Source organism: Lampetra planeri, chromosome 8 (assembly GCF_965212315.1).
Source record: "Lampetra planeri chromosome 8, kcLamPlan1.2.h2, whole genome shotgun sequence".
NCBI lineage: Eukaryota > Metazoa > Chordata > Hyperoartia > Petromyzontiformes > Petromyzontidae > Lampetra > Lampetra planeri.
Window position 1 is genome coordinate 1552626 of NC_136114.1, and position 12426 is coordinate 1565051.

General features: G+C 42.2%; 2 protein-coding genes across 2 annotated transcripts in view; one reads left to right on the forward strand and one right to left on the reverse strand.

The window, feature by feature from the left end:
• The window catches only part of LOC144720440 (uncharacterized), a 29043-nt gene extending 26554 nt beyond the window's left edge, over nucleotides 1-2489 (reverse strand). The window contains exons 1-2 of the mRNA XM_078597242.1: nucleotides 2481-2489; nucleotides 1250-1450 (exon numbers count right to left, since the gene is read on the reverse strand). Of these exons, the coding sequence (XP_078453368.1) occupies nucleotides 1250-1450; nucleotides 2481-2489 (210 nt within the window). The remainder of the gene's footprint in view (nucleotides 1-1249; nucleotides 1451-2480) is intronic.
• Nucleotides 2490-4812: 2323 nt separating this feature from the next.
• LOC144720441 (gamma-crystallin S-like) lies at nucleotides 4813-11862 on the forward strand. The gene is made up of 3 exons (XM_078597243.1): nucleotides 4813-4848; nucleotides 9773-10096; nucleotides 11493-11862. The coding sequence occupies exons 1-3, from the start codon at nucleotides 4813-4815 to the stop codon at nucleotides 11766-11768; spliced, it is 636 nt and encodes a 211-aa protein (XP_078453369.1). The 3' UTR covers nucleotides 11769-11862.
• The last annotated feature ends 564 nt before the right edge of the window (nucleotides 11863-12426 follow it).

Sequence of the window (12426 nt, forward strand, 5' to 3'; positions counted from 1 at the left end):
CTTTTCCTGTGAGAATGTTTAATCAACCTGACGAGTGAAATGAAACAATAATGCATTGCGCGTGAAAACTGTGGTGCAGGTGGCAAAATCATTTCATTGGATATATCCCGGTGGATATATCAGCATTGTTAAATCTTACTTTTTTTTTAACAATTGAATTAAAAAAATAACTCGAGGGCTCTCAGTTACTTCCAAATCAGCTTCGTGTCGTTATTATTCGCTGTGATTTTTATTTAGAAATTTACTTATTGGAACATTTCACTTGGAAAATCCTTTGAGGTTGAAACGTATCATTGCAAAGGTGTCCATGGTGTCAATAAAAACATAGTTGCTGAACACAGGAGGAAAAAGCCAAGCAGACAACAACACATATTAATTGCGAGCTGAGATAGAGCCAATGTGGTGCTCAAACCAAACGCATGAACAATAAAATACCGCATAACCCTGCATGTTTGAGTATTTCAAGTTCGTTTAAATGACAATCCAAAGGTGAAAAACATAGAATCGATCTATGAGCAGCAACACAAATAATAGTCGACTCCATACGAAATAAGTACAATAATACAGGTCTACAAATCGCTTCATGGTCTTGTCCCACCATATCTTGCCAATCGTTTATCTTTCTAAGTCCCCTTCTTGCCCTCCACGTTCTCAATCTTTGCTGTCGCTCTCTGTTCCTCCATCTTCTTGCGCTCAATCCACGCTTTCGCTATTTTTCTCTTCTTGCCCCCCATTCACTGGAACAAACTTCCACATTAAGCGGTCACCTTCGCTCACTCAGTTTCTGCTATCTCTCTCAAAACTCAATTATTGTTCTTTAGCTCACCACACAACCCGTTAACCCCCCCCCGGCCCCCTCATAACCACCACCGTTACTGAACAGCAGCATTACATGGCTACCACACATTCCCCATTCATTCAATCCACCATTATTCACTGTCATCAATTCGCTTTTACCGAATTCACGAATCACAGATTTGCCTCATTGGTTCATCTCATCTATTTAATTCACCTCACCTACCACCGTGACATTCACGTACGTTGTACCGTTGTTAATTAATCGTAAAGCGCCTTAGTTTAGGCGCTTTTAAAAATTCCAGTAGGATGAGATAAACGTAGGAAGTCATCACTCCGGAGGTCACACTATTCCTTCAGCTCCTTCCCCCTCCCCACCCCATGTGCACTGGCCGCACGTTGGGATACTCACACCACGGATGGTTCTGCAAGAACCGATGTGGTCGTTGTGTGCCATCCAGCGCTGGTACTCGGGGTACTCCCCGGGCTCCATGATGTACATGTTGCCCTTGTGGTCCGGACGCTCGTAGATGACCCAGGCGCCGCCCTCCACGCGGACCGAGTTGCAGCGGCTCAGATTCGACGCCAGGTTCATGCAGTCCTGGCTGGACTCAAAGCGGCGGCCCTTGAAGTCCCGCTCCTCGAAGAAGATGATCTGCGATGCGCAGCCGAGTGTGGGGCACACACACCGGATTTCACGAAACGTTAAAGGCTGTGAAGTTGCTGCTTAGTGAACTTACACGTAGAATGATAGGTGTATTAAATATTATGTTTATATAGTACTTTATATCGTACTGTACTGCCATTCAGACGAAAGGAAGTTTTCAATATTTTGACGAATTGGCTTTCGTCTGAGAAAATCTTCCGTTTCTTTTCCGTGACTGTGAAAAAGAAACCACCACTCTGCTATAATGTCTACAAACATGTTCAAATCTAATTACAATTTGATTTTGTTTAGCCACGTGAAAACCGTTGATGCCAAGATGAGTCTCATTTTCAAGAGTAACCTGGGCCACCGAATTACAAAAACAAGAGCATGAAAAAACAAGTTCAACAATGAAGCAAATAGAATTAGAGAATGAAAAACCCCCAAATGTTACTCTTCATTAAAATTAAAATATTGTTAGTCTGATTTAGAATTCACCAACAAAAGCCTCTCGCAGTGAATATAAATACATTTTCAGAAACAGCACCCGTGTGTTTGGGTGTGATACTAGATTGTACTCACACAAATTGCCTTAGTAATAGATTTAAATGTCTGCTTATGTGTCACGTATTTTCTCCGTGTCAGTTGAGACCCTGGGACACCCTTAACAAAGAAAAGTTCCATCTCGAGGGATTTCAAGGTAAAATATAACACCCAGGATTTGAACCTATGTGGCCATACTTGCAGTACAGTGTGAATCAACAGCAATGCCACGGATCCTGGGTGCGTACTCAGTGAGTGAGTAGTTACAATGGTGAACGCTGTGCGAAATCTGTGTGTATGATTGTGACACGCTGTATATAGGTGCAGGCACACATATTGCTTGTTCTTATTAGCAAACCAAATGTATGTACTTTCAAACAACCACCTCTTCATCCAAACTCATATTGACAATACAATGGCGTGTACCGTTTACGTAAACACGATGCTCAGCTGAATTGTGGTGTATTACCAACACACCGATACTTTACCACTTCACCTTTTTCATGGTGAGGCTATGGTTGTCAGCGCAGAGGAGTGCACTTAGTTGAGGCTGCCGGGGCACTATATATAGGGCTGAGCGTTCCCTTTTGGTGGCAATCCAATTGTCAACCTCTCAGAATGCATTCATTGTTATGCTGCGTTTAGCAAACCGTTGCTTATTGAGTGATGCATCAGCAAGATAAATGCTTAATCTGTACGTCTATATCGCTCGTGCAGCGAGCATCCAGCGCGTGTTGAATGTTCACTCTCTGTAATTAGTCATTGCGAAGCTAAACATGAGGAGTAAATGCTTGGAGAAATAGTTCTACATTAAATCGTATAATTTGCGTGATATAGACAAGCCCATACACCAATTGCAATATACCCATTATCTAATTCATATGGAACATATCATATAAACCGCAAACACGTAAAAAACAAGTTTAATAGTGAGAAATTATTTGTGGTCAGCACCTAGGTTGATTATCTTACTCTGAATGATCTTCATCCGATTATCTTTGGCATCGAATCAGCTACTCGCTTTAGACTGAATCTGTATATGTGTGATGTACACTGAAATGTACCACATAGAGTGTTTAAAACACATATATGGGCCCGTTAATGTAATTTTTTTTTCTGTGATGTATATTTTATAAAACAAAAGAAGACAGTTGATTGTTTATATTAATTTAATTGTTTTTGATTTGATGCTTTCGTGACTGCAGGAATCCCACCTGATGATGGACGCTGTGTTGTGCCCGAAACGTTGTGATTTATTTTATTTTATACCTATGTGACTTTACCGAAAGAACCAAAGAGTATCAGTTGAGATATGGTTATAGTACGAGACCCGTTAAATAAATACACTAATGTCTGTTCTTTTGCCAAAGGGTTAAATGTCTTGACTTAAAGCTTTCGTTACTGCAGGAATTCACATTCTTTGGGTCTTTCGGTAATGTCACGTAAATAGCTTCAAAGTAAATAACAAAAAAACGACGACGTTTCGATCGCAACACAAGCGGTCACCATCAGGAAAAGGGAGGTTAGCCTCTAAAGGCAAACTGTTTATAAAGGTTTAAAATGGGCGTAGCCCAAGTGTCAGCAGCATTGGTGGGGCAGCTAATGTTAATGTTAGGGATTAAGAACGGTGTGCCCCAGCATGTAGGGGGTGCTCGAAGGTGATGTATTGAGATGTAAGAGGTGATGGTACTCGTAGAGGGTGACGACGACGCTGGTGGTGTGTTTCCACCAATTAAATGGTTGCCAAGTAATCATTGCACCTCGCTTTACACACTCACACTGTTGACGGTGGAGGTTGCTGCTAGAGGTGATGGTACTCGTAGAGGGCCACGACCGCACTGGTGATGGGATCCAACCAATAAAGGGCTACTGCTAGTGGTGATGGTAGTAGTGGGCAGTGATGGTCCCGGTGGTGGGCTTCCACCAATTAAAGGGCTGCCAGGTCTAAAATGGAAACATTAGACCCAGTTATGACTTAAACTGGTTAATAACGTCCTTCCAGTGATTGCTAAGTTTGTACCCATCTTCTTGGTTGAAATTGTGTCTATGTCTGTATATATGGATGGCTTCATGAACGAATCTTTGTTGATAGCAAAGTACCTTCCATCTTAGGTAAACCATTTTCGTGTGAGCCCACCACATTAAAACAATGAATAGCCACGGCCTAGGTATTAGTGCTACCGTGTTTCAGATCTGTCTTATGTTCACGAACATGGTCAGAGACATGTCGCTTAGTTTCCCCAACGTAACTACTGCCACAGACACAGCTTAGTTTGTAGACGCCGGGGTATTGCATGTCAAGGATCACATGATTCACAGATGGGATCAGATCACGAATTTTATGTACTGTGTTAAATAGAACCTGGATCTGGTGTTTGCTCATAATTTTGGAAATATTTTTGGTGACCCCTGCTAAGTATGGCAAGGTGATGGTTTTGATTGGGTCCTCAGATGGTTCTATCCCAACGGTTGGGGTGATAGCTTTATGGATTGTGTAGTCCATTCTTCTTAAGAAATTGGTGTACGTGTTCTAGTTCCCTGGCTAGGTGATGATGGTCGGAATTACATCGAGCTCTATGGTGTAGAGTTTTGATGAGGGAATTATTCTGGGATGGATGGTTGTGGGAGTCAGGTTTTAGGTAGGCACCTGTATGGGTTGATTTCCTGTAGACAGAGTGGCTCATTGAGCCATTTGGTCTCTTTTCGTTAAAACATTCAAGAATGGTAGCTTGCCATAATTTTCCACCTCCATGGTGATTTTGATGGCTGGGTGTATGGAATTGATGTGGTTGAGGAATTGGTTCATAGCTGGTCGGCCATGTGGCCAGATGACGAACGTGTCATCTCCGTACCTCTTCTACAAGGTCGGACGTAGAGTGGATGCCTGGATGGCGTCTATCTCAAAATTTTCCGTGAAAACATTGGCTACAACCGGAGCTAAGGGAGAACCCATTGGGGTACCTTTTTGTTATCAGATCACGGATTTTGTGTACTGTATTGAACCGGACCTGGATCTTGTGTTTGTTTAGAACGGCAGCTTTTGTGACTGCAAGGATTCATACTCTTTGGTTTTTTCGGTAAAGTCACGTAGGTAAAACAATAAATTAAATTAAATAAATGAAAACAACTAAATTAAATCACGATGTTTCAGAGGCAACACAAGCTTCCTTCATACGGTGTAAAAAAGGCACAGCAAAATAACTGTAGCGAGAGTTATTTGTGATGAGACATTGTTATATAGGGTAATATGAGGGGGAGGAGCCAAGGTGGACGGGCGCAGGATGGGGGGGGGGGGGGTGTGGGTGGAGCCAGGAAGGTGAAGGAGATACTTCACGACGGAGCCAAGGATTGGGGAGGGTGGATGCAGAGCGGGGGACGAGCGCAGGATGGGGGGGGGGGTAGAGCCTTGAAGGTGAAGGAGATACTACATGACGGAGCCACGGATGGGGGAGTGGGGACGCAGAGCGGGGGAGAGTAGCGGTTGAGGTTTAAAATGGTTAATCACATCTTTCCAATGATTGCTTAATTTGAATCCATCTTCTCGTTTAAAGTTACGTCTATGTTTGTATATCGGTATGGCCTCATGGACAAATCTTTAGTGGTATCCAGACGGCTTGCAGAGTACCTTGATGTCGGAGACAACAATATCATGATCACTCACAGCGTTGTAACAATGATCAGCAACAGCTGAAGAATTCGTTCTGCCGTTCTAAACAAACACAAGATCCAGATCCGGTTCAATACAGTACACAAAATCCGTGATCTGATCCCATCCGTAAAGGAAATCATTCCGGACTTATAGTACCCCGGTGTTTACAAACTGAGTTGTACCTGCGGTGACTGCTATATCGAGAGAGACGAAGCGACATATTTTGGACCGAATTCGCGAGCACAAATCAGATTTGAAACACGGCAGAACGAATTCTTCGGCCATTGCTGATCATTATTACATAATATTTCTCCGGATTCTCCGTTTTTTTCCCCTCAACATTTTTAATCAACACGCTTTTAGAGTATTTGGCTGCTTTACATTTGCACATGAAAACCACTTCGTTGAGCTATCATTTGTGATAGCCAGGTCACTTCTGAAAAAAAGCTATATAGCTCAGTGGGGATTACCTGCTAACATAAAAATAAAAATGAAAAGTTTTAATGTAAAAGAGCAATGCAGGACCGCCCTGGATTTGAGTCATTGGACTCAATGAGTCCATTGTGCGAGCAGCGTTGTGTGTCATGCCTCTTGTCTGCAGCACAATCCACAGTTGACGTTAAATTATGGCAGCAACAGCAAAATAAAAATAAACATAAGCCATTTTCTATCTAATGCTGGATAAAGGCCTCCCCACGCCATCACCATCTTTCCTGTCCCTGGGATACCACAATTAGCTGTATCTGTGCAGACTACCCGATCACATTGCCCTATCTCGAGGCTGCAAGGACAACAATAGCATCGGAATGTTCCTCATCACGGTCATAAGTGACACGGGGCAAGATTTTGGCTGTTATCTAAACGGGATATAAAATATGAAAGGACATTTTAACCATATTATTTTGGTCTTTCGGTAAAGTCACGTAGATAGGTTCAAAGAAAATAACAAAAAGGTACCCCAATGGGTTCTCCCTTAGCTCCAGTTGTAGCGAATGTTTTCACAGAAATGTTTTAGATAGACGCCATCCAGGCATCCACTCTACGTCCGTCCTTGTAGAAGAGGTACATAGATGACACGTTCGTCATCTGGCCACATGGTCGACCAGCTATGAACCAATTCCTCAACCACATCAATTCCATACACCCAGCCATAAAATTCACCATGGAGGCGGAACATTATGGCAAGCTACCAATCTTGGATGTTTTAATCGAAAAGAGACCAGATGGCTCAATGGGCCACTCTGTCTACAGGAAATCTACCCATACGGATGCCTACCTAAAACCTGACTCCCACCATCATCCATCTCAGAAGAATTCCCTCATCAAAACTCTACACCATAGAGTTCGATGTAATTTCGACCATCATCACCTAGCCAGGGAACTGGAACACATACACCAATTTCTCAAGAAGAATGGACTACACAATCCATAAAGCTATCACCCCAACCGTTGGGATAGAACCATCTTAGGACCCAATCAAAACCATCACCTTGCCATACTTAGCAGGGGTCACCAAAATATTTCCAAAATCATGAGGAAACACCAGATCCAGATTCTATTTAACACAGTACATAAAATTCGTGATCTGATCCCATCTGTGAAGGATGTGATCCTTGACATACAATACCCCGGCGTCTACAAACTAAGCTGTGTATGTGGCAGTAGTTACATTGGGGAAACTAAGCGACATGTCTCTGACCGTGTTCGTGAACATAAGACAAATCTTAAACACGGTTGGACTAATACCTTCGCCGTGGATGATCATTGTTTAAATGTGGTGGGTTCACACGAAATTGATTTATCTACGATGGAATGTACTTTGCAAACCCACTGGCTATCAACAAAGATTTATTCATGAAGCCATACATACAGAAATAGACACAATTTCAACCAAGAAGATGGGTACAAACTTACCAATCACTGGAAGGACGTTATCAACCAGTTTAAGTCAAAACTAGCTGTAATGTTTCCATTTTAGACGTGTGGTGGAAGCCCACCACCGGGACCATTACTGCCAACTACTACCATCACCACTAGCAGCATCACCTTCGAGCACCCCCTACATGCTGGGGCACACCGTTTTTAATCCCTAACATTAACATTAGCTGCCCCACCCATGCTGTTGACACTTGGGCTACGCCCATTTAAACCTGAATAAACAGTTTCCCTTTAGAAGCCTACCCCCCTTTTCCTGATGATGACTGCTTGTATTGTAATCGAAACGTCGTAGTTTTTTATTTATTTTCTTTGAAGCTATCTACGTGACTTTAACGAAAGACCCAAAGAATTTGAATTCCTGCAGTTACGAAAGCTTTAAGTCAAGACATTTAACCCTTTAAAAAAGAGTACAGACATTAGTGTATTTATTTAACGGGTCTCTTACTATAACCATAAATCAAAGGATACTCTTTGGTTCTTTCGGTAAAGTTACGTAGGTATAAAATAAAATAAATCACAACGTTTCGGGTGCAACACAAGCGTCCGTCATCAGGTGGGATTCCTGCAATCACGAAAGCTTCAAATCAAGAAAATAAAATGAATATAAACATTCAACGGCCTTCTTCTGTTTTACAAAATATACATCACAGCATTTGCCAAGAAAAAATTACATTAACGAGCCCATATATGTGTTTTAAACAATCTATGTGGTACATTTCAGTGTTCATTATACACATATACAGATTCAGTCTAAAGCGAGTAGCTGATTTGATGCCAAAGATAATCGGATGAAGATCATTCAGAGTAAGATAATCAGCCTAGGTGCTGGCCACATATAATTTCTCACAATTACACTTGATTTTTTACGTGTTTGCGGTTTATATATGTTCCATATAAATTAGATAATGGGTATATTGCAATTGGTGTATGGGCTTGTCTATTTCACGCAAATTATACCATTTAATGTAGAACTATTTCTCCAAGCATTTACTCCTGATGTTTTGCTTTGCAATGACGAATTACAGAGAGTGAACATTCAACACGCGGTGGATGCTCGCTGCACGAGCGATATAGATGTACAGAGTAAACATTTATCTTGCTGATGCACCACTCAATAAGCAACGGTTTGCTGAACGCAGCATAACAATGCATATATTGTGAGAGGTTGACAATTGGATTGCCATCAAAGGGGAACGCTCAGCCCTATATATAGTGCCTCTGCAGCCTCAACTAAGTGCACTCCTCTGCGCTGAAAACCATAACCTCACCATGAAAAAGGTAAAGTGGTAAAATATCGGTGTGTTGGTAATACACCACAATTCAGCTGAGCATCGTGTTTGTCAATATGAGGTTGGATGAAGAAGTGGTTGTTTGAAAGTACATACATTTGGTTTGCTAATAAGAACAAGCATTATGTGTGCCTGTGCCTATATACAGCGTGTCACACACACACACAGATATCTAAGAGCGTTCACCAATGTAGCTCTAACTACTCGCTCACTGAGTACGCACCCACTGAGTACGTATTGGGGATCCGTGTCATTGCTGACACGGATCCCCAATATAGGTTTAAATCCTGGGTGTTATATTTTTTACCTTGATATCCCTCGAAATGGAACTTTTTTTTTAAAGGGTGTCCCAGGTTCTCAACTGACACCGAGAAAATACGTGACACTTAAGCAGACGTTTATATCTATTACTAACGCAATTGGTGAGCGTACAATCTAATATCACACCAAACACACGAGTGCTGTTTCTGAAGATGTATTTCTATTCACTGCGAGAGGCTTTTGTTGGTGAATTCTAAATCAGACTAACAATATTTTAATTTAAATGAAGAGTAACATTTTGGAGTTTTTCATTCTCTAATTCTTTTTGCTTCATTGTTGAACTTGTTTTTTCATGCTTTTGTTTTTGTAATTCGGTGGCCCAGGTTACTCTTGAAAATGAGACTCATCCTGCCATCAAGGGTTTTCACCTGGCTAAACAACATCAAATTGTAATTGGATTTGAACATGTTTGTAGACATTATAGCAGAGTGGTGGTTTCTTTTTCACAGTCACGGAAAAGAAACGGAAGTTTGTCTCAGAGGAAAGCCAATTCGTCAAAATATTGAAAACTTCCTTTCCTCTGAATAGCAGTACAGCACTATATAAAACATAATATAGTACATTTAATAAACCTATGCTTCTACGTGTAAGTTCACTAAGCAGCAACTTCACAAGCCTTTAACGTGTCGTGAAATCCGGCGTGTGTGCCCCACACTCGGCTGCGCATCGCAGATCATCTTCTTCGAGGAGCGGGACTTCAAGGGTCGCCGCTTTGAGTCCAGCCAGGACTGCATGAACCTGGCGTCGAATCTGAGCCGCTGCAACTCGATCCGCGTGGAGGGCGGCGCCTGGGTCATCTACGAGCGTCCGGACCACAAGGGCAACATGTACATCATGGAGCCCGGGGAGTACCCCGAGTACCAGCGCTGGATGGCGCACAACGACCACATCGGCTCTTATAGAGCCATCCGTGGTGTGAGTATCCCAACGTGCGGCCAGTGCACAGGGAGTGGAGAGGGGGAAGGAGCAGAAAGAAAAATGTGACCTCCCGAGTGAAGACTTCCGACATTTCCTGACGCTCATCTCACCCTACTGGAATTTTTTAAATCGCCTAAACTAAGGCGCTTTACGATGAATTAAAAATGGTACAACGTACGTAAATGTAACGGTGGTAGATGAGGTGAATTAAATAGATGAGATGAAGCAATGGGGCAAATCTGTGATTCGTGAATTCGGTGAAAGCGAATTGATGACAGTGAATAATGATGGATTGAATAATTAGGGAATGATTGGTAGCCATGTAATGCTGTTATTCAATAACGGTGGTGGTTATGAGGGGGGTGGGTTTAAGGGGTCGTGAGGTGAGCTAGGGAATAACTAGTGAGTTTTGAGAGAGTGAGCGGAAACTGAGTGAGCGAAGGTGACCGCTTAATGTGGAAGTTTGTTCCAGTGAGTGGGGGGCAAGAAGAGAGAAATAGCAAAAGCGTGGATTGAGTGCAAGAAGATGGAGGAACAGAGAGGTACAGCAAAGATTGAGAACGTGGAGGACGAGAAGGGGACGTAGAAAGATTAACGAGTGGCAAGAAATGGTGGGGCAAGTCCATAAAGCGATTTGTACACCCGTATTACTGTACATATTTCGTATGGTTGTCGACCATTATTTGCGTTGCTGGATTGTCATTTAAACAAACTTGAAATACTCAAACATACAGGGTTATGCGGTGTTTTAATGTTCATGCGTTTGGTTTGAGCACCACATTGGCTCTATCTCAGGTCGCACTTAATCTGAATGTGTGTTGCTGGCTGCTTGTCGTTTTGGGCCTCTGTTCAGCAACTGTGTTTTAATAAAATACGGTATATGTTATATATTTTAATTTTCATATATATGCCTGCAATGTATGTGTCACTTTTGCCATGAAATGTTTTACCTCAAAGGATTTTCTAGGTGAAATGTTCCAATAAGTACATTTCTAAATAAAAAGCACTGCCAATAATAACGACACGAAGATGATTTGGAAGTAACTGAGAGCCCTCGAGTTCTTTTTTTTAAATCCAATTGTTAAAACAATAGTTAGATTTTACAATACTGATATGTTCACCAGGATATATCCCATCAAATTATTTTTCCACGTGTACCACAGTTTTCACGCGCAATGCATTATTGTTTCCTTTCACTCGCCAGGTTGGTTAAACATTATCACAGGAAAAGTGTGCACGTGATATCTTGTCTGGCTACTGTCCGGTGAAGGTCATTACGGGGCCTAACCCCCCCCCAAACAAAATCCATTACGAACCATAATATTGGCTGCGAAACCCCACGCATGAAATCTAAAACCCTGTTTGTGTGTGGGGTTTTTTTCCCTTCTTTCAGCAAAACAGTTCCAACTTCCGCATGGCCATGTATCAGCATGATGACTTCGGTGGGCAAACCATGGAGCTGACCGAAGACTGCTCACACCTGCACGACCGCTTCAGCATGAGAGAGGTGCGCTCTGTGAGGGTGCACGACGGCGCCTGGGTGGGGTACGAGGAGCCGCACTACCGCGGGCGCCAGTATCTGCTGGAGAAGGGCGACTACCGCAAGTGCAGCGAGTACGGCGCAATGAGCCCCACCATGCAGTCGGTGCGCTGCATCCGACGATTCTGAATGCTTTGCTGCCGCTTACCGACTTAAAAAAAAGAACATGTAACGGTCTAAACTCGTGCTGAACAATCTTCAAAGTTGGAAAACAATTGTATTGGTTTTCTGTACAATAAATTGATTGGATGAGCATTACCTATCTGAGAGTGTGAGGTTTCTTGTGATGCCTGACAATGGTACCAACGGGTGTGTTTGTTGATCTAATCATATATCGCTGAATATCACAACTATAAAACATATATACGAGATGAGCAGTGGTTAGTGCACTGCAATATGAATCAATAACCTGAGTTCGATACCCAAATATGGCGAAAACCAGTAGCAAATTCATATTCTTAGGCACCCCTTGCATTGAGCAGCATAGTGAGGTATAGTTCAACAAACCCAGTAACCAACACGGCATGGAGAAAACGTAATCCAAAAGTGGGTAGACTTCTTCTTGGTTATTTCGGTAAAGTCACGTAGAAAGGAAAAAATTAAATAATAAATAAAAATAAATCATAATAAAGTGGATAGACTCTCGTCCTAATTTACAGTAAATTCCAACAGTTATTAAACATTCAACAGCTTTATCTGTGCCTGAACACATATACACAGGTAATCAAAATATCACAGCTTGCTTCCATGCTCGATCCATGCTCGAACACATACACACAGGTATCCA

Coding starts and splice junctions, on each gene's coding strand:
- LOC144720441 (XM_078597243.1), top strand. CDS start 4,813: ATGACGAACGTGTCATCTCCGTACCTCTTCTACAAG. Junction 4,849..9,772: donor CTCCGTACCTCTTCTACAAG/GTCGGACGTAGA, acceptor TCTACGTGTAAG/TTCACTAAGCAGCAACTTCA. Junction 10,097..11,492: donor CTTATAGAGCCATCCGTGGT/GTGAGTATCCCA, acceptor CCCTTCTTTCAG/CAAAACAGTTCCAACTTCCG.